We start from the raw sequence: 26,885 nt of genomic DNA on the forward strand, positions 1-26,885 counted from the left end.
TATAAAGTGGATCAGTTCTATAGAATGTGCCACTTTATAGATTTGTCTGTTTGACTCCTTATAGTATCATTTAAATTGTTCCTCTGTTCCTCATATTGCCTGTTAACTGAAAGTGTCCTTTCAAGGCATGATTAGACTCAGGTTCAGTTCAGCTTTTTTATAAGATAAATTGAAGAACAGAGTGTCCCTGGGGCATCTTTGAGAGCCAGGACTATAGTCCACAGTTTCCTTTTCTACCTATAGAGCTTTGCTCTGAACCCAGAAACTATAGGGGACAGTGACATTGGCTAATTTTTAACCTCTTTCAGAGCGAACTAAGTGAGCCTCTATATTCTGTCTGCAGGAAGTAGGGACCTCTTCTCTGAGATGGCATACCTTGTCTCCACAGCATTTTCCTGAACTGGGATCCCTGCACCATGTTACCTCCTGTGCCTGACTCTGCTGACCAAGTGGCAGAGGAAACCCCAGCAGAAAAGTATTTGCCCCAGACTGCTGCTTACCCTCCAAGGACAGGGCATTTCAGCAAGAATGTGCTCCATTCAGGCAAAGGGCAGCTCTGCACAGCCGGGGAGGCCTTGGCCGGGAAGAGAGCCTCAGCCCTATGCACCTGCCTCCCTGTGAGCTCTCAGTCTGCCAGCATCCAGGAAATGGAGAGAGTGGGTAAGCAGCCCCGCTGGGTGGTGTCCCAGAGCCTAGCATCTCTGGGCCAATCAGCTAAGAAGCTAAAGCCGAGGGAGGAGCCAGAGGCCCTCACTCCTTCCACCCAGACCAGAAGGGCTAAGGAACTAGTGAACTCTGGCTGCCCACTGGCAGGGTGGCAAAAAGAAGGGATCCACAAGGCCACTAAGGGAGCCGGCTGCAGTTCCTCTCATCCCCGTGGACCCAAACAGGTAGCTGGGTGTGGAAAAGCAGTCAAGACTTTCTGGACAGATTCCAAACCACCTTCTTCAGGCAGGGCATCAAAAAGGCAGTGGAAGGTGCTAGCAGCTAGGGTCAGAGGTATTGCCAAAAAGTCTTCTTGCTTGCCACTGGGCAGCCCTTTGAAGAGGCAGCACAGTGCAGGGGACCCAGACACCATGAGCTCACTCACAGGTTCCAGCCCAGTAGTGGATCATGCAGGAGAAAAAGACAGTGACTTGCCTGATGCAGATAGCTGTTACTCAGTGGATTCTCTCCCCTGTGTCTATGCCAAAGCCCTGACAGAGCTGCTGAGGCCAGAGGACCCTCAGGGGATGGAGCAGGATCTCCCAGAGCCAGAGAACTCGGAAAGTGATGACAGCCAAGTATCAGAGGACTCGCTGGCTGAGAAGGGGTGCCAAAGACCACAGGACAGCCCGGGGGGCACTTACCTTGCCAATGGTCACAGCTCCCGCAGGGCTGGAGCTGGAGCTTCTGTGAGGGGCTCCACCACATCCTCAGGCAGTGGACCATTCACCCGAATACACAGGCGCTTTTCCCTGGATAGCCTGGTTGATGCTGAGGAAGAACTGGGGGAAGATCAGCAAGAAGAGCTTTTCTTCAGTTCAGCTGATGAGATGCCCACAGAAACTTTTTGGCGCCTGCAGACCTCCAGTTTGCCCATAGTAGACCAGACGCCAATGTGCAGCCTTGATCCCATCATCCACAGAATAGGAGCCAGGCTGGAAGCCATCCTGCCGATGAGCAGTTCATTTTACCTTGCCCCCCAGCCCCAGCCCCACTGTGAGCAGTCTGAGGTGGAGGCAGGGGCAAGCTCCTCTGAACAAGCCGATACTCCTCAAGGCACCCAGGTTCCAGCAGGGAGCCCTCTGCTGTCCACGGGTTCCTCATTTTCCAGTGACTCCAAGATTAATCCCAGCAGTCCCCCAGGAATAGCGGGTTCTTTATGTCCAAGTCCTGGTATCCAGGAGTTTCAGCCCTGTGGTTGGGAGAAGCCTGGCTACTGGCTAAATATGGAAGAACAAAAGTCACCAGAGGCAGAAACAGTCCTGTCCTATATCTCCAAACTGCCCCAAGGTGGTGCTGAGCTGCCCTGCAGGGTAAGAAGTGTATACACAATACCTGCTTCTGAAACATCCAGGCTGTCACTCTGGAGGTCTTACAGGCTTCTTCAGCCAGGAGCTGACGGCACCTTTCAGGCCAGAGGTATCCCTGACCAGGCCCAGCAGGACAGTGCCACAGCATCCGACAGCTCCAGGGTGTCGCATGTGGTGGCTGCGTCTGCCGCCTCACCAACTCATGTGCACAGTGCCTGTGACAGGGACTGGGCTGCCCTTCAGCAGAGGTACCTCCTTGAACTATCTCCTGTTTGGGAGGCCACAGGGCAGTCCATGCCAGGTTTCCCCTCCCTTGAGGAAGACTCTGGTGCCCTGACCCAAGCCTCTGGCAAAGGAGGAGATTCTCTGTTGCCGTTTGGATCTGTGGCTTCTAGCAGTATGAATTTCAACAACTTTCCTATCCATTTATCCAAAGTTAGGCATGTTAAAGCAGAGAAAGAACAGGACATTGCGAGTGCTGAGTTAGAAGATATTTCAGATCTCTTTACAACTAGTGAGAAAGAGGTGAGTTATAGTGGAACTTACTCAGCAGACATAGAATCATCATCTTCAGAAACTACAAATGTACAGGTCTTTGCAGCAGAGGACAAGATAGAAAATTCCATGATGGAGGCATGTGAAGTCAAACAGAACGACTCGGGAGAGTCTTCTCAGAGCAGAGGGAAACCTGGGCTGACGACTTCCTCTGATGAATGTTTCCTCCTGAAAAACCCCTGTGACAATCATGTCACCATAGCCACCAAAGACGGCTTTTGGCCCCAAGGCCAGGCTCCTCTCAGGCAGGGCAGTGCAGGCCAGGTGGGGAAATTAAGTCACAAGAGCCACCATCCCCAGCAGGAAGGGAAGGAAGACTCCCAGGAGAGCTTCCAGGAAGTGGTTGGAAGACACACCGATGTTTCCTTTGCCTTTTTGTCAGGCTCAGAGCTGCCTCCTGACTCTGCTCCCTGGGATCCATTCCCATATTCCTTGCAGCCACCTCCCTTGGGAACATTCTATGTAACCAAAAGCCGGGATGTCCTGACAGAAACTGCCTTAGAGATTCCAGCCTGCAGAGAAGCAAGAGCACCTTCCCCACCCCCTTGGGAAGCCTGGTGCTTGAGTTGTGACCCCCAGGTCCTCCAGAATATTTATTTGAAGAATAATTTGCCAGTGCTGTTAAAAAACCAGAATTCCAATATTGCTTTATCTCAGCAAGTCACAGCAGAGAGGCCAGTTGATCTGAACACTAAGGAAATTAGCAGAGAAATACGGAAATGCCCTGGAAATGTTGAAGAAGAAAGCCATAATTCAGTTTATTTTTCTGTTGCTCAGAAGAGACATTTTCTTCCATCTACCAGCATAAATGTATATGATTTTGAAAATCAATTTGGAATTTTAAATAAACACAGTCTGCCAGTATGTGCAGAGGGGGAGAGGGCCGCTGTTCCATCCTATTGCGGTGTTCCCTCCAGCCACACTGGGTCTAGGGAGCCTCTCTTTGTTTGTGAATCTGAGGCAGGCAGGAAAGAAGAATGGGATCAGAATGCAGTCCAAGGACAGAGTCAGGCCTTTGATACAAACAGGCAGTTTCCTTCTGGTTCCAGGTCTGATTTCATCTATAAAACCATCCATTTAGGCTTTGACAAGGACATGCGCAGGGAAACTGCTGCTCCTTTGAAGTCCAAATCAGTATGTCATAGAGCGAGCAGCCTAGACATATTGGCCATTAGACATCCAGCCCACAGCGGGGAAGGGAAGAATGAAACTGGGCTTCTTGGAAAAGCTCTCCATTCTAAAGACAGCTCAGAAGAGTTTAAGCTTTCATCTACATATGAAAGATTCCAGTCAGTTACATGCTGTCCGGAAAGAAACCTGAGTGAATGCAGGGGTCCTGGAAAGTCACAAGAAATGTTAAAACCCAAGAGAGAACCTTCTGGAAAGAAACAGAATAAACAAATTAATCATACTGATGAAATGGCTAGGCTAGTTAGGAGTGTAATGCAGCTAGAAAATAGCATCTTGGAAATCAAATCCAAGCAGAACAGGCAGCTGTATGCTTCCTACACGCTGGGAGTCAGTAAGGAATTCATGTTTCAGGACCAGGAGATGGCTGACCATGTCCTGCAGACAGGCAGCTCTGAAAATCACTTGTCTCCCAAGGATCAGCCATCTTCTCCCAGACAGACAGATGATGTTACCTTTAGGGATAGTGAAGCTAGAGAAATGGAGGCTATCAGTAGCATTGGGAAAAATCCTCAGGTCCAGAAAACCACCCTGAACCCATTCAAATCAAAGGAATGTGTACCAGACATTAAATTTGCGAGAGCACACACCCACCTGGCTGCATTTGACAGATCAGCTAGGGACACTTGTGATTATTTAGGGCCATGTACAGTTCACAGAGAGTCTACCAACACTTCTTTTAATCCAAGGAGAACAAAAGCACTGGCTAGAACTCAGCCCAGGCCCGAGAAGTCGTCTGAGAAGGAGGGTGAGTTGATGAGCACATCAGCAAGCCCCAGAGGGCAGCCTTGTGGTTTGGGAAGTCTTGAGCTGGAGACTGTGAAAGGTTTTCAGGAAAGCCAAGCTGCCAAAAGCACAAGTAGTTCTAAACAAGAGGAGCCAAACGTTCAAGGCGGAGTTGAAGAAATGGCTGTGCAGCGAGGAAGGAGGCTACAGGAGGAAAACAAGATGGTCTCATCGACTCAGAAACTTCCTAGTCCCAGCCAGTGTTGCATGGAGACCCTCTCCAGCCAGGAGACTGGTGCATTGCTGAGCCAGCCAGACTCCTCCACAGCTCCTCACCAGGACTGGAGTAATACCTTGCCCTTGAATTCTCCAAGACTGTCAAGAAACTATCTTCATGTACCCAGTGCTATAGGCATCTCTTCAGTTGACTGTGGACTAGATCCCACAAAGTTCAAAGTGGCCAACAGTCTCTTAGGGTTGGAAGCATGGTGTCAAGACCAGAGTAGAGAGCCTGGACACCATGGCTCTCAAGAAAATGTTAGAGGGGCCTCCTCTGTGGCACACCCTGCTTGGGGTGGATCTATAATATCCATGGCCATGGGATCTTATGGCCAACCCTGGGTACCAGAGGTGGGTGCAGAGGGCAGGACATCAGCAAGCACTAGGCCCCAAAACAAAGGAAGGGACCTCAGAAGCAATTTAGTGGGCTTAAGTCCTAGGGTGGGTTCTGCTTCTGAAGCTGGGGCAGCTGTGCAAGGAGGAATGCGACAAGCCAGTTCTCTGAACAGGGTCTCTAGCTTGCTTGAAAAGTGGGCCAGCTGCTCATTAGGAGAGGGTAACAACCAAGGCAGGAAGGAGAGACAGACAGAGAAAGAGGCTGAAGACCCCAGTCCTGCCAGTAGTTCCTTCTCAGGTCCTGGGTCCCTGCCAAGGGGGCCTCCCTCAGAGCCCGCTGTGCCTGCAGGCCTGGCTGTGCTGGAGGAAGTCAGACAAGCAGAGGCCCAGGGAAGGCAGCCTCACAGCTTGCTGCCTGGCAGCACAGTGCTTCCTTACTATGAGACTTTATCAGAACGTGACTGCTCTTCAGGGGCCCCTGGCAGGCCTCTGTGTCAACAAGTGGACCAGTCAGTATCAGACAGGACCACGAGTGAGAGTGAAACACAAGGATTTCATGTAGCATCTCTCTCTGCCGAGCCGGGACATCAGTTGACTGATGAGAGGAAAGTCCTTCAGGCCACACCTCTCTCTGCAGACAACTTTCAACCTCTGCCCAATGCCGAAACTAAAACAGGGTTGTGGCATCCCTCACAGACCTCCTCCCATGCTGCCCCTGCTCTAGGCAAAAGCCATTGTCCTGGACAACTGAGACATTTGCTGGGAACAGGTGAACAGTTTATATGCCACTCTAGCTCTTGTGAGATGATAGAGAAAATGAAAGGAGCAACCAGAACACCTTCCTCTGCTGATCCTTTGCGCACAGACAATCTTCCTTCTTCAGCAGCTGTAGAAGAGAAAATGGTGGTTGTCTTTCCTTCTCGGGCCCCTCCTGATGATGCTGGAGCGGTTCCACGCAGGCAAAGCCAGCTAGCTCCATGGGATGCTGCAGAGGGCATGCCTCCTGGCCATCAGGAGAGCATCCCAGCCCATTGGGAACCTGGAACCCTAGATACCACATGTGGAGGAGATTCAGGTAGCTTCTTAGAGGCTGAACAGGGAGGAAAAACAACCTCATTTGAAGGTCAGCATGTGAGCTGTGTTGTGCAGGGTTCTGCCAGTCTCTCAGGGCCTAACCAAGACCATGTCCAATGCCTTGAGGTTTCCACTGGTTTAGAAGAAGGGAGGGCGAGTCGCAAACAAAGTGCTGGTCTGCCGGGAGCCCTGGGGAGGTTTGAACTGGAAGCTCCCTCTCGGAAGTGTGTGAAGTGGAAGGCAAGTGTTGGTTTGGAGCTGGCAGATGCCTACGGGCCTGGAAGCAAACATCCTGGGCCAAGTGCACCACTCGATCAAAGCCCTCCCTCAGGTCCTGGGGGAGTTAAGCAGGAGACCCGGCACAGACGTTCACAGGGAACTCTGGACTGTGTTGTCTTCTCAGGGCACACTGAAGGCAGCGGGACTCTCAGCCCACCTGTGGGGCAAGAAGACAGCAGAACTCTTTCCTGCCAGCAACTGCATGATGCTCCACCCGTTGCTTCTCATGCCTGCTTCTCCCCTCCCTCCACTTCACTGTCTTACCGGGATGATGATCTGGGGAAGGGGACTTCCAGGGCTGTCCCCCACACTCTCAGCCTGCCCTGTGTAGTACGTCCCAGGGGCTGTGGAATGGATGAGAGTGGAGCGAGCTCTTTCAGGGAACCTGATGCACTCTTGGTGCGTGGCCTTGAGCCCAAAGGCATTAATGTGGAATTTGGGCCAACAGACAGCACGGTTTTGGAGCCCTCTGTCACTGCTGCTGTCCTAGCTTTGGCTCAAGGTAGCAGCCCCCCTTCTGCCCCTGATGAGAGGACAGGTTCTCTCAGTGACTTGGCTGATGGAAGCTCAAGGTCAGTAGGGAATCCTGAGAAAAAGGTTGCTGAGAAGAAAGTGGGCAGAGAGCTTGAGGCTGCAAATATGTACTCTGAGCCCCTGAGGTTGTTCCAGGACAGCTCTGAAGGTGGCCAGAATGTACACGGGTGTCAAACCAAGCCAGAACTACCTTTAACAACTGGGCAACTACACACCCTGAATTTAAGTGAAGGGTCTGTTCAGAGTGAGCTGCTGGCAGAACCATGGCATAGATGTTCTGGAAATGCTGTCAAATGCCATTTAGAAAAGCCACAACTTTCCACTTACTCCAGCGATCACAGTGGCTTGGATCCCCAAGCTACCTTTGTAACAAAGTTAAAACATATCCCCAGCCCCCAGGTTGGCAGTCACTGGGAGGAAGAACAGCAGAGAAACCAGACTTCAGGTGCTGGTGAAGGCCCTGCCCAGGGTAGGGGCCTCCAGCCTTCTGGTGGAGGTGGCTTGGATGGGTGTCAGATTGGAGATGTGGGCAGGGATGAGGTGGCTGCGGCCAACCCCCCTATGTCCAAGACATTCTCATCAGCCTCCAGAGACTCAGCCACTGTGCTCTTGGGGCAAAGTGGAGCACCGCAGCCCGCAGCCCACAGCCCTGGCCAGCCCGCTCCGCACCGCAGGAGCTCACTTCCTGCGATTGCAGTCTCCGGTTCCGAACACTCCAGGTCCTCCCCTAAACCCCAGTTCTCTGGGGTCAGCTCTTCCCGGTCTCTTCAGGAGCTGAACTTGAGTGTTGAGCCTCCTTCCCCCACAGATGAAGATATACAGGAGCCTAACAGATTGTGGTCCCCACATCCCAGGGGCTCTTCCTCGGGAAAGTCAGAGGTGAGACCGTCTCTGCAAGCTGAGGGCTGCAGTCAGGAAGCCTCATCCTACTTGGACAATAGCACTGCTGATCACAGGCCCCTGCATCCTGCCACCCCTCCTTACCCAACGTCTTCAGCACTCTCATGCATGCCAACCCCTGATTTCCCAACCAGCTGGATGTCTGATACTCTGGAACAGGCCTGGCAGGAAACGCCAGAGAGACTGGGTGGCCAGGCCAGGCCGGAGAAGTGGCAGTCCAAGGAGGACAAAGGAGTGTTGCTCTTTGGCTGCAGTGACATCAATCCCTACGCCCGGCCCTGGCAACCCGAGGGGCCCGCACGCATTGGCTGGAAGCAGTATGTGTTTGGCAGTGCAGTAGATATCTCCTGTAGCCAGACACTCCAGAGCCTGATACCATCTAATGTGACCCTGTGCTCGAGTGTGGACAACTGCCTAGAAGACCAGAACTCCCCATTCCACTCCCACCTCAGCACCTATGCCAATACCCGGGGTCTGTTGAGCACACACAGCAGCATTGAAAGTGCCCAAGGTTCACGAGAGGCCTGGGAGGTGTGGGATTCCCCGTTTGCCTTGGGGAACTCCCTTGTCCTGACTGGCCTGGAAGGAGCAGCCCCCACAAAGGGTCCTGACAAGAGAGCCCAGTTCCCAGGAGCCCCAGGTGAAGCGGGCTGCCCAAGGTGTGAGCCCCCCTTGGCTGAAGAATGTGCTGCTGGTCCAGTGGATGATGAGATCATGCTGCTGTATCCATCAGAGGCAGGCAGCCTTGAGGGACAGTGCAGGAGGAGCACCTTGGAGCAGGGCACACAGACCCTGGGCTGCAGTCTTCACTGGAGTTACACCAATGTCTCTCTTGCTCAGCCGGAAGCCAGCACAATGCCAGTCTGTGATCTGGACTCCTGGACCAGCATGCACAATCTGTCTCTCCACCTCTCACAGCTCCTGCACAGCACCTTAGAGCTGCTGGGGAGCCTCTCCCAGCCAGGTGTGGCCGGAAAGGAACAGAATGCCAAGAGGGAGACCCCATGTGAGGCACCACAGGCCCTCATGATGGACAGCTGTACTCAGACCACCGTGAATGAGGTCATCCAGACTGACCTGGCCTCACCACCTCTGCCACTCCAGGACCCAAAGGCCAACCCTCAGGAGGTCAGTGCCATCCTCGAAGAGCTGGGCTCAAATGTCTCCACTATGTCTCAGGAGAAGGGACATGTCTCAGGGATGCTTCAGAAGAAAGAGGTAGAAGAAACAGCATGGGAAATGGCAGGGCCCCCAGATCTTCAGGCAGAAAGCACACCCTGCAGGCCCCAGAGCCCTGCAGGCCCCTCATCCCACTTGAAGTTTCTGAGAGTCCCCTTTGGGCAGAACCTCCCTGCTGAAGGCCCCCTGTCTCCCCACTCTCAGCCTGAGGAGCCCTCCTGCCTGTCTGTCAGCCTTAGCAGCCCTCACTGCCCAGAGCCCCGCCCCAGTGCTGTGGGGTCCATCAGGAAACCGAGGGTCCAGAAGGAGCCAGGCCCCATGAGTGCCCTGGTGGTGGACAGGGCCTCCTCCCCAATCCTGACACTTAGTGCCAGCACCCAAAGGTTGGGGTTCCCCTCAGATCACCCTCTCGAAGGCCACCAGAAGCTTGTCTCCATCTCAGATCTTTCCCTTGATGTTCCCAGGCCTTCAATGGATAATTATTCTCAAACCCCTGATGAACCAGGTGGCTCCCAGGGAGTGGGGGCTCCATGTGGGGAAGGCACAAGTCCCTTAGAAAGAAGTGATGGTAGGTCCTTCCTTGAGGTGAGTTCCCTGGGCAGTCCGCAGCAGAGTCCGACACCCCAAGTTCATTTCTTAGAGCAGCCCCCTCAGCAGCTTCAGCCCAGGGCTAGTGCCTGGATGCAAAGCAGACTGCCCCCTCCACCACCGATGAGCAGGAGCCAGAGGCTGGCCGATGGCTCTGCGCCCAAAGGCGTGGCTTCCCTGGGGCTTGGCCCACAGAGCAGTAGGGGGCTGAGTCACTGGCAGAGCAGGACAGAAGATGGGGATGAGAGTGCAGTGTCCCCAGTGGAGCCCCAACCTGCTGTGGACCTTTCCTCCTCGTGGGGAGGCTGCCGACGCCCCAGGCCCTGCCCTGTGTCTGACCTGAGTGATACTATAGGGCTCCAGGCTTCTACCTCAGGCCCAACCGTGGCCTGCCAACCTGGGGGGATGCTGTGCCGCAGCTCTCGGACGTGCATGGCCCCAGAGTCCCAGCATCACAGTCTGAGGGACCTTCCAGTGCATAACAAATTTAGTAATTGGTGTGGGGTCCAGGATGACCCTCCTGGGGGGCTAGGTGTGGTGGAGCTGCTGAGGACCAGACGTGATCTCCGCTCTGTAGAGCAGAAGCCTTCACAACCTCCTGACAACCAGAGCCAGGATCCTGAGTGGTCCCCAAGGGAGCAGGTGCCCCTGCAAGTTGGGCCCCAGCACCTCTCTCTCAGTGTGGAACTCACAGAAGCAAAACTGCACCGCGGCTTCGGGAAGGCAGATGCGCTGCTGCAGGTGCTGCAGAGTGGGACGGGGGAGGCGCTCGGGGCTCACGAACCCGCACAGCCCACCTCAGAGGAGCTCTATGGCCGGTAAGACCCCCAGCCTGGAGGTGGGGCAGGGCGGGACTGAGAGGAAAGGGAGCTAGAACGGGCTGGTAGCTGGCTGTGCCCTCTCCCCTTGCTCTGCTCTAGGGTCCTCCAGGGTGGATCAGACAGGGGTCAGAGATATATCTTAAGATAGAAAAGGGCATTCAGGACCCATTTCAGTGAATCAGTAAATGTTTTTGTTTTAGGCAAAAACAAACCATTGAGATCCTCTGGAAAGAGCGAGCTGAGCGACTTCAGAGCTTCCACGGGACACGAAGCCTCAGCCCGCAGAAACAGCCGGGCCTTCTATCCGGCAGGGGGCTCCCCACCCGAGACCTTGACTTACCCAGCAGGCGCCGAGAGTATCTGCAGCAATTGAGGAAGGATGTTGTGGAGACCACCAGGTAAAGGGTGGACCCAGAAGTCTGGAGTGGGCAGGTGGGGCAAGAGGGCTGTGGGAGCAGGGCCTGGATTCTAGGGTCCAGAAGAGTGGAGGCTAAGGCTTCCTTTGACAGGAGTGACTCCAGGAATGTGTCCTATGTGCCTGTGGGCAAGTGGAGGCAGCTAATGGACTGGGGCACGGGGAAAGAGAGGATGCAGGGGGTGGCGCCATAGGGAGAAGTCATGGGAGAGGATGGGCAGAGTGGCTGGGATGCGCTGTGTGAGACTGCAGGCCTGAGCCTCAAAATGGGAGGTCAAACCAAACTTTCAGACCCTGTGGACAGAGAGGTGGTGTTGAGGGGGCCTGGGATGAGCAGGCCAGGGCCATTCCCCACCGACTGTGTTAGAAAGCATCTCCACCCCTCCGGTCTTCCCTAGGAACCCAGGGCCAGCATTAAGGTCTGCTCACCCACCCTCTAACATAGAGCTGATGCTACGAGAATATCAGCAGGCCCGTGAGGAGGCCAAGGTGGAGATCGCCCAGGCCCGGGACCGACTGCGGGAACAGACTGAGCAGGAGAAGCTGAGAATCCGCCAGCAGATCATCTCCCAGCTACTGAAGGTGGGGAGTAGGGCAAGCACCTGATTTCAGGGCAGGTCTGGAGCCTGAGCAGACCTCATACTGGGTCAGCCTTTGCTGGGGCTGCCTCTGAGTCTTAGAAGTAGCATTTGGGGAGGGCATCAGACCCCCAGTCGTAGCTAAAGCTGTGTTTCTTCTCTTCACTTGTCATCCTCATCAGACCAGTTCCTGTCCCAGGCCAGCGGCTGGGAGGAGGTGGCTTTGGTATATAGTTGAGGTGGACTTGGGGGCCATGTGGGTGTGAGGCTGAGGCTGGAGGTGCTGGGAGGTGATAGGAGCTGGGGAAGTGAGAAGGGGTGGTCTCAGGGGCAGAGGGGGTGTGGGTAGCAAGTGTGTACCAGAAGCTGGTCAATGGTGAGCTGTCTTTTTCAGGAAGAGGAAAAGCTACACACCCTGGCCACCTCCAGCTCCCTGTGCACCAGCTCCAGTGGGAGCCTCTCCTCTGGTATCACCTCTGGCTACAGTAGCAGCCAGGCTTGGCCAAGCCAGCTCCAGTGCCTGGACAATGTGAGTAGGCAGTGCTGGGGGCAAGCCGGGGGGCCAGGATCCCCAAAGCAAGAGGCAGGACAGGAAGTTCGCCCTCCCCGAGGCCACCGCTGACATGCATCCTTCTCCTGCACCATGGCTTTGCTCTTCCCTCCGGTTCTGTCTCCTTTCCTCTCCGCCTCTTCCTCTCCCTCTCCCTGCAGGTTCATTTATTCAACAGGTGTTTATTCTGTAGGCACTATTTTAGTACTAGGGATACAGCAGTGAGCAAAACTATCCCTGTCCTTAGACTATTAGAAGGATAAATATTGAACAGCTTACTTTATGATTAATTGTTGTTGCAGTAAGTTCTATGAAGAAGGCGTGCTAAGTCGGCCTAAAACAGGGGACCTGACTTAGTCTGGAAGGTCAGTAAAGATGCTCTGAAAAGTGTTTAAACCGAGACCAGAATGGTGAGAGGTACTTAGTAAAAGCTTAGTGCTGGGGAGAGATGTTTGGCAGCCTTCCAGGCAGAGGGCCCAGCACTGAGGCCTTGAGGGAGGAAGTGTTTCGGGAACTAAAAGGCTAGTGTGGCTGGAAAGTGAAAAGTGAGACAGGAGAATGACGTGAATCAGGACTGAATAGGCAGGGTCGTGTCAGCTCTGCTGAGAATTCTGGCCGGCCTTCTAATCCGTCTGATCGTGTTCTCTCCCAAAAGCTGCTGAAAAGCCGTAAAGCAGGGGAGCAGTATGGAGAGATGGCCAGAGAAGGGGGCAGAGCGGCTTGGGGTGGCTCTGTTGGTGGCGTGGCTCAGCTAAGAGAGACAGTGACTGCTGGGTCCAGGTCCTGCTGGGTGTGGGGGCCACGAAGCCAGAGTGTCTGCCCGACTCAGGCTGACAGGATGTTAGAGGAGGGGGAAGGGAGGCTTTGGCTCGAGCAGCTGAAGGCGTGGTGGTGGTGACACTGACAGGGCCCTGGAGAGGACAGATTTTGTGGGGATGGTCATGAATACAGCTTTGTACTTACTGAGTTGAAAGTGCCTGTGAGAAATTCAAGGAGGCAGTTGGAAATACAAATCTGGAGCTCAGAGGTTGGATCTGAGAGATGTAAAATTTGAAATTCATTTTATAAGTAAAACCTCACATAGTACAATACACATAGTAGAAAAGACCAGTATTCCAATAAGTCACAAAGGACTATAATGCCAAGTTCATCTTTCAGACTCCTATTTACCCTCTCCAGAAGCAATCTTCCATCCCAGTTTGGTGAATACTTCCAGAGATACTCTGGAAACATATTGTAATATAGCCTATAGGAATGCAGTATGTGCATAGAAGTGTCTGTACCTACACTGTCACTTTACTGTTCTTCCTTATGAATAAATACCCTTGGATCTCATGGCATATCAGTAAGCCTAGTGCTGACTCATTCTTTTTGAAAGTTGAATAGTGTGTCTCTTTTTTATTGCGTGTTTTTAAATGTGACATTTTGTATAGAAAAAATATATACACTTATTAAAGTACATAGAAAAATATCCCCTCATCTTCCTGGTCCCTTTCTCTCCCCCCACCCAAGGAAAACAGTAGTGTTTTGGGGGATTCCTCCTAGAATATCTGTGCAAAATACAGCACATTATGCCCCTGTTTGTACTTTGTATTTTTTCTCTCAGTCTATCTTGGAGCTCTTTATACATGAGCCTGTAGACCTCCCTCTCTCTCTCTGTCTTGCTTGCTCTCCAATTGCTGCATGGCGTTCCATTGTAAAGATGCACTGTACTTCATTTAACCAGTTCTCCATCTTGGGTTGTTTTCAGTTTTTTGCTGTTATAAACAGGGCTGCAGTGAATAACTTCGTGCATGTAGCATTTCATTCTTGTGCAGATATATCTCTGGATCTATCCCAGAAGTGGGATATGGGCCTGTACAAAGGATAAATTCCCAGAAGTGGGCCTGTACAAAGAGTGTATGCATTTGAAATTTTGATAGAATATTGACACATTTTCCCTCACAGATGTACTAACTTAAACTCGCATCAGCAATCCACCTTCCCTCACACTCTCACCAACATGTTATTAAATGTTTAGATTGTTGCTGAGCTGTCTGTTTGTATCCTTTGCTCATTTCTCTTTTTTTTTTAACACCATTTTCTGAGAGTTCTTTTTAAGTATTAGCAAGATAGTCCTTTGCCTGATGTGAATTATGCATATTTATCCCAGTTCTTCGTTCTCTTTTGACTTTGCTTATTGTGTTTGCGGCCATTCAGAAAGTTTTATTTATCAGTTTTCCTTTAATAGGGTCTGTGTTATGAGTCATAACTAGAAACACATTCTCCATTCCCAAGTTAAAAAAAATTTCTCCTGTGGTTTCTTCTAGAAACTGTATGGGTTTTTTTTTTCCATACTTAAATCTTTGATCCATTTGGGATATATATAGAGAGAATGAGGTATGGATCCAACTTCATTCTTCCCAGATGGCTACCCAGTTGTGCCTGTAACATTTGTTAGTTGATCTAGACAGTTCATCTTGCTTCACCAGTTTTAGACATCAGCTTTTCTTGTACTAATGCTTAGGGTATATTCTACCACCCATTGCTCCTCTTTTTCTGAGTATTATTTCTTGTTTATTTTTATATGAAATATAGGATCAATTTTTCTAGACCAATTATAAAAATTTGTCACAGTTATAATGGGATTTATAAATAGGCTTGGGGAGAAATCCCACCATATATTGTGGAATTTCCTACCCAAAAAGTAGGTTCAAGCCTTCTTGATTTTATGTTTTCAAACATAAAATGTTCTTCATATGGCTCTCAAATTTCTGATTTATTCCTAAGTGTTTTATCTTTTTTGTTAGTGTTATAAATAGGTTATCTCTTCCCTTATATATTCTACCTGGTTATTTTGTAGGTATGAAGGCCATTGATTGCTGTGTATTTTGTGTCCATATTGTGTTTTGGTCTTTCCTCTAGATCTGCACTAATGTAGTAGCAATTAATATAGGTAGCTATCTTAATTTAAATTTAAATTAATTTAATTTAATTTTTCTGCTTAAATACCACTAGCCACATTTCTCATGCTCAGTAACTACATGTGGTCAGTGGCTGCCAGATTGTATAGCCCTGCTCTAGTTTTTCAGGTATACAGCCACTTCATCTGAAAATAGTGATCATGTTACCATCTCCTTTCTAATTTTGTACCATTTTCTTCCTCTTTCCTAATTCAATTACCTAGTATCCCCAGCATAAAGAAAATAACAGTGATGAGAATATGCTCGTCTTCTTTCAGCTTTACTGGGAATGCTTCTGGTGTTTCCCCACATAAGCTGGATGTAGCTTTTGAGCTGAGATACATACATTTTTGCAATACCAAGGGTATTCATCTATTCCAACTTATATTCTTATCTAAAATGGTTATTTCAGAGGCTTTGGAGATGATCATTTGATTGATCAATTAGATAATATTGAACCATTCTTACATTCTGGAATCAATCTTATAACAGCTTATAAACTTACTCATATGTTGTATTATTATTTTAATGGATTTTCAGAGCCTATTTGTTAATATTTTACTCAGGATTTTGAATCAATACTTATAAGGGTTTTTTCCCTGAATTTAGGTTTTTGCAGTATGTTTCAGGTTTTGACGTCACTGTTATATTCCTTTTATAGAAAAAAAGGTGAAAGATTTTTTCTTTCTCAATGTTCATGAATAGTTGCAAAATTAATGGAAACTTTATACCTATTAAACTGTCAAAACATAGCCAGATATTGGCAAGACTTTGGGGAGATAGGAACCTTTATAGGTTCTTATGACCCAGCAATTTTTATATAGTTTATGAGGGACCGTGTATGAAATTGTTTATTAAAGCATTATTTGAAGTGGCAAAGAGTTGGAAGCCATTTGAGAAGCCAACTGTCACTGGGAGAATGGATAAGTAAAATGTGGTCAATGTACCCACAGAATACAGTGAAAGAGTCATAGTATTAGATGGACTCCTAGGAAAACTACTGAATGAAAACACTATAAAACAGAGTGAGGTATAATACATTGCTAGATGTTAAAAGGCATCCAGAGGATCATGGGAAGATGGTGGCATGAGTAGTTCAGTGGAAATCTCCTCCCCAAAACATATATATTTATGAAAATACAGTAAATACAACTATTCCTAAAAGAGACACCAGTGGATACAGTATAACAGCCAGGATACATCCACACCTGTGAGAACTCAACATCACACAAAAGGGGTAAGATACAAGCCACGGCCAGGCGGGACCCGAACGTCCCCCCGACCCCAGAACCCGGCGGGAAGAAAGGAGTCAGAACGGGGAAGGAGTGAAAGCCCAGGACTGCCAAACAACCAGGTCTAGAAATCCGCACCCGGAGCGCAGACACAAGGTGCACAGGGTGCTGGATATTCGAGAAACGGAAAAGCAAAACCTGAAGGCAGGTCCCCGCAACCGGCACCCCTGAGACAAAGGAAAAGCGAGTGCTTTTTGCAAGTCTTAAAGAGATAGGGACCCCACAGCTGGATGAAGTCTTCCCGGAACACTTAGCCAGCAGCTAGGAATCCAAGGGAACTTGAGGCGCCCTAACCCCCTGGGTGGCAGTGCAGCTCTGAAGCCCCCCATGGCACTAAGCAGCCTGCCACTCATTCGCCCAACTAGCGTGGACGCCGACACACTGGCCCAGTAGTGGGAGAGTGGCAGCACGCTCCAGGGGCAGCGGTGACCAATGGGACTGGGAGCAGCCCGTGTGTGCCAGCGGTACCAGAGGGGACCGGGAGCGGCTCATGTGAGCCGGCCATGGCTGCGACTGACCAGCCCGGGAGCAGCCTGTGCACGCTGGTGGCAGCGGCAATGGGCCTGGGACAGGTCCGCACGAGCCCACAGCAGCGGCTACCGAGTGGCCCAGGAGCAGCCCGCACATGTCAGCGGCAGCAGCGCCAGAGGGGCACAGGAGAGGCCTGTGCACCCCTGCAGCAGTGCCAGAGGGAGCACCCATGCTCCCAGCGGCTGATCGGAATCCCAGCCAGACGCACAGCCACCCGGGCCAGACGGAAAGGCTGCTACTGGCACACAGCTGCCTGGCAGGGGAGCTGGTATCACGGAGGAGCGCATCTGGCATGCCTGCCACTCACTGCAGGGCTCTGCGCTACTCTGACGGAGACCCCGCCCACAGCAGCTTAGGGGCCTAATCCGGTGGCTGCTACAGGAGTGTGGGTAACCAACACAGGCAGCGGAGAAGGGCAAGGCATTCAGCAAACAGAAAAGGACTTCTTCTCCCAGCTGACACACCCACAACCTGCCTACAGCCACTGCTATCACCATGACAAGGCAGAAAAATTTAGACGAGTCCAAAATAGTCCAGACAACCCCTGAGAGAGGATCTGCAGAGACAGACCTAAACAATATCCCTGAAAAAGAATTCAAAATAAAATTCATAAACATGCTGATGGAGCTGCAGAGAAATATACAAGAGCTAAGGGATGACGTCCTGAGGGAGATTACAAAAGTGAAACAATCCCTGGAAGGATTTATAAGCAGATTGTATAAGATGCAAGAGGCCATTGATGGAATATAAACCAGAGAACAGGAACGCATAGAAGCTGACGCAGAGAGAGAGAAAAGGATCTCCAGGAATGAAGCAATATTAAGAGAACTGTGTGACCAATCAAAAAGGAACAATATCCGCATTATAGGGGTACCAGAAGAAGAAGAGAGAGAAAAAGGGATAGAAAGTGTCTTTGAAGAAATAATTGCTGAGAACTTCCCCAAAGTGGGGGAGGAAATAGTTGCTCAGACTACGGAAGTACACAGAACTCCCGAGAGAAGGGACCCAAAGAGGACAACACCAAGACACATAATAATTGAAATGGCAAAGACCAAGGACAAGGACAGAGTATTAAAGGCAGCCAGAGGGAGAAAAAAGGTCATCTACAAAGGAAAACCCATCAGGCTATCATCAGACTTCTCAACAGAAACCTTACAGGCCAGAAGAGAATGGCATGATATATTTAATGCAATGAAACAGAAGGGCCTTGAACCAAGGATACTGTATCCAGCATGATTATCATTTAAATATGAAGGAGGGATTAAACAATTCCCAAACAAGCAAAAGTTGAGGGAATTTGCCTCCCACAAACCACCTCTACAGGGTATTTTAGAGGGACTGCTCTAGATGGGAGCACTCCTAAAAAGAGCACAGAACAAAACACCCAATATATGAAGAATGGAGGAGGAGGAATAAGATGGGAGAGAAATAAAGAATCATCACACTGTGTTTGTAATAGCACAATAAGTGAGCTAAGTTAGACAGTAAGGTAGTAAAGAAGCTAACCTTGAACCTTTGGTAACCATGAATCTAAAGCTTGAAATGGCAATAAGTACATATCTTTCAATGATCACCCTAAATGTAAATGGACTAATGCACCAATCAAAAGACACAGAGTAATAGAATGGATAAAAAAGGAAGACCCATCTATATGCTGCTTACAAGAGACTCACCTCAAACCCAAAGACATGCACAGACTAAAAGTCAAGGGATGGAAAAACATATTTCATGCAAACAACAAAGAGAAAATGGCAGGTGTTGCAGTACTAGTAACAGACAAAATAGACTTCAAAACAAAGAAAATAACAAGAGTCAAAGAAGGACATTACATAATGATAAAGGGATCAGTCCAAAAAGAGGATATAACCATTATAAATATATATGCATCTAATACAGGAGCACCAACAAATGTGAAACAAATACTAACAGAATTAAAGGAGAAAACAGAATGCAATGCATTCATTCTAGGAGACTTCAACACACCATTCACTCCAAAGGACAGATCCACCAGACAGAAAATATGTAAGGACACAGAGGCACTGAACAACACACTAGAACAGATGGACCTAATAGACATCTATAGAACTCTACATCCAAAAGCAACAGCATACACATTCTTCTCAAGTGCACATGGAACATTCTCCAGAATAGACCACATACTAGGCCACAAAAAGAGCCTCAGTAAATTCCAAAAGACTGAAATCCTACCAACCAACTTTTCAGACCACAAAGGTATAAAACTAGAACTAAATTGTACAAAGAAAGCAAAGAGGCTCACAAACACATGGAGGCTTAACAACATACTCCTAAATAATCAATGGATCAACGACCAAATTAAAATGGAGATCCAGCAATATATGGAAACAAATGACAACAACAACACAAAGCCCCAACTTCTGTGGGATGCAGCAAAAGCAGTCTTAAGAGGAAAGTATATAGCAATCCAAGCATATTTAAAGAAGGAAGAACAATCCCGAATGAATAGTCTAATGTCACAATTATCGAAATTGGAAAAAGAAGAACAAATGAGGCCTAAGGTCAGCAGAAGGAGGGACATAATAAAGATCAGAGAACAAATAAATAAAATTGAGAAGAATGAAACAATAGCAAAAATCAATGAAACCAAGAGCTGGTTCTTTGAGAAAATACACAAAATAGATAAGCCTCTAGCCAGACTTATTAAGAGAAAAAGAGAGTCAACACATTTTAACAGAATCAGAAACGAGAAAGGAAAAATCACGACAGACCCCACAGAAATACAAAGAATTGTTAGAGAATACTATGAAAACCTATATGCGAACAAGCTGGAAAACCTAGGAGAAATAGACAACTTCCTAGAAAAATACAACCTTCCAAGGCTGACCCAGAAAGAAACAGAAAACCTAAACATACCAATTACCAGCAACGAAATTGAATCAGTAATCAAAAAACTACCCAAGAACAAACCCCCAGGCCAGATGGATTTATCTCGGAATTTTATCACACATACAGAGAAGACATAATACCCACTCTCCTTAAAGTTTTCCAGAAAATAGAAGAGGAGGGAATACTCCCAAACTCATTCTATTAAGCCAACTTCACCCTAATACCAAAACCAGGAGAAGACCCGACCAAAAAAGAAAACTACAGATCAATATCCCTGATGAACGTAGATGCAAAAATACTCAACAAAATATTATCAAACCGAATTCAAAAGTACATCAAAAGGATCATACACCATGACCAAGTGTGATTCATTCCAGGGATGCAAGGATAGTGCAAAATTTGAAAATCCATCAACATCATCCACCACATCAAAAAAAGAAGGACAAAAACAACATGATCATCTCCATAGATGCTGAAAAAGCACTCGACAAAATTCAACATCCATTCATGATAAAAACTCTCAACAAAATGGGCATAGAGGGCAAGTACCTCAACATAATAAAGGCCATATATGATAAACCCACAACCAACATCATACTGAACAGCGAGAGGCTGAAAGGTTTTTCCTCTGAGATCGAGGACAAGACAGGGATGCCCACTCTCCCCACTGTTATTCATCATAGTACTGGAGGCCCTAGCCATGGCAATCAGACAAAACAAAGAAATACAAGAAATCCAGATTGGTAAAGAAGAAGTGAAACTGTCACTATTTGCATATGACATGATATCATACATAAAATACCCTAAAGACTCCATTCCAGAACTTCTAGAACTAATATTGGAATTCACCAAAGTTGCAGGATACAAAATTAACACCCAGAAATCTGTGGCTTTCCTATACACTAACAATGAACTCATAGATAAAACAGGAAAACATTTCCATTCACGATAGCATCAAAAAGAATAAAATACCTAGGAATAAACCTAACCAAGGAAGTGAAAGACCTATACACTGAAAACTACAAGACACTCTTTTTTTTTTTTTGGTAGATAATTATTTTTTATTGAAGGGTAGTTGACACACAGTATTACATTACATTAGTTTCAGGTGTACAACGTAGTGATTCAACATTTATATACATGATAATTCTAGGTACCAGCTATCACCATACCAAGGTGTTACAATATTTTGACTATATTCCTTATGCTATACATTACATTCCTGGTTACTTATTTATTTTACAATTGGAAGTGTGTACTTTTTTTTGTTTGTTTTGGTTTTTTTTGTTTGTTTGTTTGTGAGGGCATCTCTCATATTTATTGATCAAATGGTTGTCAACAACAACAAAACTCTGTATAGGGGAGTCAATGCTCAATGCACAATCATCAATCCACCCCAAGCCCAATTTTAGCCAGTCTCCAATCCTCTGAGGCATAACAAACAAGTTCTTACATGGAGAACAAATTCTTACATAGTGAATAAGTTACATGGTGAACAGTACAAGGGCAGTCATCACAGAAACTTTCAGTTTTGCTCATGCATTATGAACTATAAACAGTCAGTTCAAGTATGAATACTCATTTGATTTTTATACTTGATTTATATGTGGATACCACATTTCTCTCTTTATTATTATTATTATTAATAAAATGCTGAAGTGGTGGGTAGATACAAGATAAAGGTAGAAAACATAGTTTAGTGTTGTAAGAGAGCAAATGTAGATGATCAGGTGTGTGCCTGTAGACTATGTGTTAATCCAAGCTAGACAAGGGCAATAAAACATCCACATATGCAGAAGATTTCTCTCAGAACAGGGGGGGTGAGGTTCTAAGCCTCACCTCTGTTGATCCCCAATTTCTCACCTGATGACCCCCCTGCGACTGTGCCTGTCTTAGGTTGTTCCTCCCTTGAGGAATCTTACCCGTCTCTGGCTAACCAGTCATCTTCCGGGGCCATACAGGGAAATGTAAAGTTGGTAAGTGAGAGAGAAGCCTTATTGTTTGAAATGGTTAGCTTTTTATTTCTTTGCATATTTATGCCCTGTAGCTTCTATGCCCAGCATTTGTCTTGAGGTATCTTTACCACTTGGAAGAATTATGATACTCGGTAAATTTGATATGAGGCAAGAATTCTATTTAAGGGTTGTAATTAGGAAGGAAGAAGAAAAGCTATAGAAGTAGCAGGCGGAAGAAAACATGGGAAGATTGATTATTTCTTTGACATATCTTCTTGTAGAGTAACTTCAGCATGGATAGGTTTTAAGCTACTACTTAAATTGCGCACACACATAAACATAATAGGAGTATAGTTACATAAGCAAAGCATACCTGTAATTACCAGTCATCTCCAGTGAAACCAAGAAAACCAGTTAGGCACCTTAGGCATTTGTGAAAACTTATCTATGATATGGTGGATATTGTCCAACTGAACTTGAACCGTCTGAGAGAAATCAGACAAATTAAAACAACCCATTCCTGGGGAATGTTCACATCCCTTATGTTCTTTTAACAGTAAATAGTCTGTAGTTGTAAGATTTTGGAGCACTATAATTTGCACTTCTCCTAATTCTTGATTGAGTTCCAACAGTATAGATCCAGTCAAATTTGTTGTTTTACTGTATGCACAGGCCAGCTTAGATATCTCCTTCCTCATTCCCATGGCAAGTCCAGGAGCTGGTGGGATGAGTGCATCTACAGCTGTAGCAGTGCGTGGATCTTTGTTGGGGTTTTTTGATGATCATCTTCTGGCATGAGTCTTCCCGAGAGTGCTGATGTTGGAAGTTCTCTTTCATATCATATCTTAGTTCATTTTCGGGGTAGCCCAATTAGGCTTTGATCCTCTGTATAAACACAAACAGACCCTTTGCCTACACTTTTATATGCCCTTTATACCCTTGTGTAGAACTCGTTGGAGGTTACCACACAGGAACTGCCTTTTTTTTTTTTTTTTTTGGTATCACTAATCTACACTTACATGATGAGTATTATGTTTACTAGGCTCTCCCCTATACCAGGTCCCCCCTATAAACCCCTTTACAGTCACTGTCCATCAGCATAGCAAAATGTTGTAGAATCACTACTTGCCTTCTCCCCATCCTCCCCATCCTCCCCAGTCCCTTTCCCTTTGGTACCTGTTAGTCCATTCTTGAGTTCTGTGATTCTGCTGCTGTTTTATTCCTTCAGTTTTTCCTTTGTTCTTATATTCCACAGATAAGTGAAATCATTTGGTATTTCTCTTTCTCCGCTTGGCTTGTTTCACTGAGCATAATACTCTCCAGCTCCATCCATGTTGCTGCAAATGGTAGGATTTGCCCTTTTCTTATGGCTGAGTAGTATTCCATTGTGTATATGTACCACTTCTTCTTTATCCACTCATCTATCGATGGACATTTAGGTTGCTTCCAATTCTTGGCTATTGTAAATAGTGCTGCGATAAACATAGGGGTGCATTGGTCTTTCTCATACTTGATTGCTGCATTCTTAGGGTAAATTCCTAGGAGTGGAATTCCTGGGTCAAATGGTAAGTCTGTTTTGAGCATTTTGATGTACCTCCATACTGCTTTACACAATGGTTGAACTAACTTACATTCCCACCAGCAGTGTAGGAGGGTTCCCCTTTCTCCACAGCCTCGCCAACATTTGTTGTTGTTTGTCTTTTGGATGGCAGCCATCCTTACTGGTGTGAGGTGATACCTCATTGTAGCTTAAATTTGCATTTCTCTGATAATTAGCGATGTGGAGCATCTTTTCATGTGTCTGTTGGCCATCTGTATTTCTTTTTTGGAGAACTGTCTGTTCACTTCCTCTCCCATTTTTTAATTGGGTTAATTGTTTTTTGTTTGTTGAGGCATGTGAGCTCTTCATATATTCTGGACGTCAAGCCTTTATCAGATGTGTCATTTTCAAATATATTCTCCCATACTGTAGGCTTCCTTTTTGTTCTATTGATGGTATCTTTTGCTGTACAGAAGCTTTTCAGCTTAATATAGTCCCACTTATTCCTTTTTGCTGTTGTTTTCCTTGCCTGGGGAGATATCTTCAAGAAGAGGTCACTCTTGTTTATGTCTAAGAGGTTTTTGCCTATATTTTCTTCCAAGAGTTTAATGGTTTCATGACTTACATTCAGGTCTTTGATCCATTTTGAGTTTACTTTTGTACAAGGGGTTAGACAATGGTCCAGTTTCATTCTCCCACATGTAGGTGTCCAGTTTTGCCAGCACCATCTGTTGAAGAGACTGTCATTTCGCCATTGTATGTCCATGGCTCCTTTATCAAATATTAATTGACCATATATGTCTGGGTTAATGTCTGGATTCTCTAGTCTGTTCCATTGGTCTGTGGCTCTGCTCTTGTGCCAGTACCAAATTGTCTTGATTACTATGGCTTTATAGTAGAGCTTGAAGTTGGGGAGTGAGATCTCCCCTACTTTATTCTTCTTTCTCAGGATTGCTTTGGCTATTCGGGGTCTTTGGTGTTTCCATAGGAATTTTTGAATTATTTGTTCCAGTTCATTGAAGAATGTTGCTGGTAGTTTCATAGGGATTGCATCGAATCTGTATATTGCTTTGGGCAGGATGGCCATTTTGACGATATTAATTCTTCCTAGCCACGAGCATGGGATGAGTTTCCATCTGTTAGTGTCCCCTTTAATTTCTCTTAAGAGTGACTTGTAGTTTTCAGAGTATAAGTCTTTCACTTCTTTGGTTAGGTTTATTCCTAGGTATTTTATTTTTTTTGATGCAATTGTGAATGGAGTTGTTTTCCTGATTTCTCTTTCTGTTGGTTCATTGTTAGTGTGTAAGAAAGCCACAGATTTCTGTGTATTGATTTTGTATCCTGCAACTTTGCTATATTCTGATATCAGTTCTAGTAGTTTTGGGGTGGAGTCTTTAGGGTTTTTTATGTACAGTATCATGTCATCTGCAAATAGTAACACTTTAACTTCTTCTTTACCAATCTGCATTCCTTGTATTTTTTTGTTTTGTCTGATTGCCGTGGCTAGGACCTCCAGTACTATGTTAAATAACAGTGGGGAGAGTGGGCATCCCTGTCTAGTTCCTGATCTCAGAGGAAATGCTTACAGCTTCTCGCTCTTCAGTATAATGTTGGCTGTGGGTTTGTCATAGATGGCCTTTATTATGTTGAGGTACTTGCCCTCTGTTCCCATTTTGCTGAGAGTTTTTATCATGAATGGAAGTTGAACTTTGTCAAATGCTTTTTCAGCATCTATGGAGATGATCATGTGGTTTTTGTCTTTCTTTTTGTTGATGTGGTGGATGGACTTTCGAATGTTGTACCATCCTTGCATCTCTGGGATGAATCCCACTTGGTCATGGTGTATGATCCTTTTGATGTATTTTTGAATTCGGTTTGCTAATTTTCTGTTGAGTATTTTTGAATCTATGTTCATCAGGGATATTGGTCTGTAGTTTTCTTTTTTGGTGGGGTCTTTGCCTGGTTTTGGTATTAGGGTGATGTTAGCTTCATAGAATGAGTTTGGGAGTATCGCCTCCTCCTCTATTTTTTGGAAAACTTTAAGGAGAGTGGGTATTATGTCTTCCCTGTATGTCTGATAAAATTCCGAGGTAAATCCATCTGGCCCGGGGGTTTTGTTCTTTGGTAGTTTTTTGATTACCGCTTCAATTTCGTTTCTGGTAATTGGTCTGTTTAGATTTTATGTTTCCTTCTGGTTCAGTCTTGGAAGGTTGTATTTTTCTAGGAAGTTGTCCATTTCTCCTAGGTTTCCCAGCTTGTTAGCATATAGGTTTTCATAGTATTCTCTAATAATTCTTTGTATTTCTGTGGGGTTCGTGATTTTTCCTTTCTTGTTTCTGATACTGTTGATTTGTGTTGACTCTCTTTTCTTCTTAATAAGTCTGGCTAGAGGCTTATCTATTTTGTTTATTTTCTCGAAGAACCAGCTCTTGGTTTCATTGATTTTTGCTATTGTTTTATTCTTCTGAATTTTATTTATTTCTTCTCTGATCTTTATTATGTCCCACCTTCTGCTGACCTTAGGCCTCATCTGTTCTTCTTTTTCCAATTTTGATAATTGTGACAGTAGACCATTCATTTGGGATTGTTCTTCCTTTTTTAAATATGCTTGGATTGCTATATACTTTCCTCTTAAGACTGCTTTTGCTGTGTCCCACAGTAGTTGGGGCTTAGTGTTGTTGTTGTCATTTGTTTCCATATATTGCTGGATCTCCATTTTGATTTGGTCATTGATCCATTGATTATTTAGGAGCGTGTTGTTAAGCCTCCATGTGTTTGTGAGCCTCTTTGCTTTCTTTGTACAGTTTATTTCTAGTTTTATGCCTTTGTGGTCTGAAAAGTTAGTTCGTAGAATATAAATCTTTTGGAATTTTCTGAGGCTCTTTTTGTGGCCTAGTATGTGGTCTATTCTGGAGAATGTTCCATGTGCACTTGAGAAGAATGTGTATCCTGTTGCTTTTGGGTGTAGAGTTCTATAGAAGTCTATTAGGTCCATCTGTTCTACTGTGTTGTTCAGTGCTCCCGTGTCCTTACTTATTTTCTGCCCGGTGGATCTATCCTTTGGGGTGAGTGGTGTGTTGAAGTCTCCTAGAATGAATGCATTGCAGTCTATTTCCCCCTTTAGTTCTGTTAGTATTTGTTTCACATATGCTGGTGCTCCTGTGTTGGGTCCATATATATTTAGAATGGTTATATCCTCTTGTTGGACTGAGCCCTTTATCATTACGTAGTGTCCTTCTTTATCTCTTGTTACTTTCTTTGTTTTGAAGTCTATTTTGTCTGATATTAGTACTGCAACCCCTGCTTTCTTCTCGCTGTTGTTTGCTTGAAATATGTTTTTCCATCCCTTGACTTTTAGTCTGTACATGTCTTTGGGTTTGAGGTGAGTTTCTTGTAAGCAGCATATAGATGGGTCTTGCTTTTTTATCCATTCTATTACTGTGTGTCTTTGGTTGGTGCATTCAGCCCATTAACATTTAGGGTGACTATTGAAAGATATGTACTTATTGCCATTGCAGGCTTTAAATTCGTGGTTACCAAAGGTTCAAGGTTAGCCTCTTTAGTATCTTACTGCCTAACTTAGCTCACTTATTGAGCTGTTATATACACTGTCTGGAGATTCTTTTCTTCTCTCCCTTCTTATTCCTCCTCCTCGATTCTTCATATGTTGGGTGTTTTGTGCTGTGCTCTTTCTAGGAGTGCTCCCATCTAGAGCAGTCCCTGTAAGATGTCCTGTAGAGGTG

The 26,885-nt window shown here is 46.4% G+C and overlaps 1 protein-coding gene across 14 annotated transcripts in view; it reads left to right on the plus strand.

Annotated features, from left to right (window-relative positions):
- Positions 1–26,885, plus strand: part of STARD9 (StAR related lipid transfer domain containing 9) — a 156,337-nt gene that overhangs the window by 103,762 nt on the left and 25,690 nt on the right. For 10 of the 14 annotated variants that reach the window (XR_008992579.1, XR_008992580.1, XM_036923697.2 and 7 more), the window contains 4 exons: positions 389–10,471; positions 10,675–10,872; positions 11,288–11,471; positions 11,862–11,996. Coding sequence is in view for 11 of the 14 variants with exons in the window: in XM_036923697.2 (XP_036779592.2) it covers positions 389–10,471; positions 10,675–10,872; positions 11,288–11,471; positions 11,862–11,996 (10,600 nt within the window). In the remaining 3 variants the exon portion in view is untranslated. Of the gene's footprint in view, positions 1–388; positions 10,472–10,674; positions 10,873–11,287; positions 11,472–11,861; positions 11,997–26,885 lie in introns of those variants that run through there. The other 4 variants (XM_057488743.1, XM_057488741.1, XR_008992581.1 and 1 more) reach the window with 4 other exon arrangements.

The sequence above is a fragment of the Manis pentadactyla genome, chromosome 11 (assembly GCF_030020395.1).
Source record: "Manis pentadactyla isolate mManPen7 chromosome 11, mManPen7.hap1, whole genome shotgun sequence".
Taxonomy (NCBI): domain Eukaryota; kingdom Metazoa; phylum Chordata; class Mammalia; order Pholidota; family Manidae; genus Manis; species Manis pentadactyla.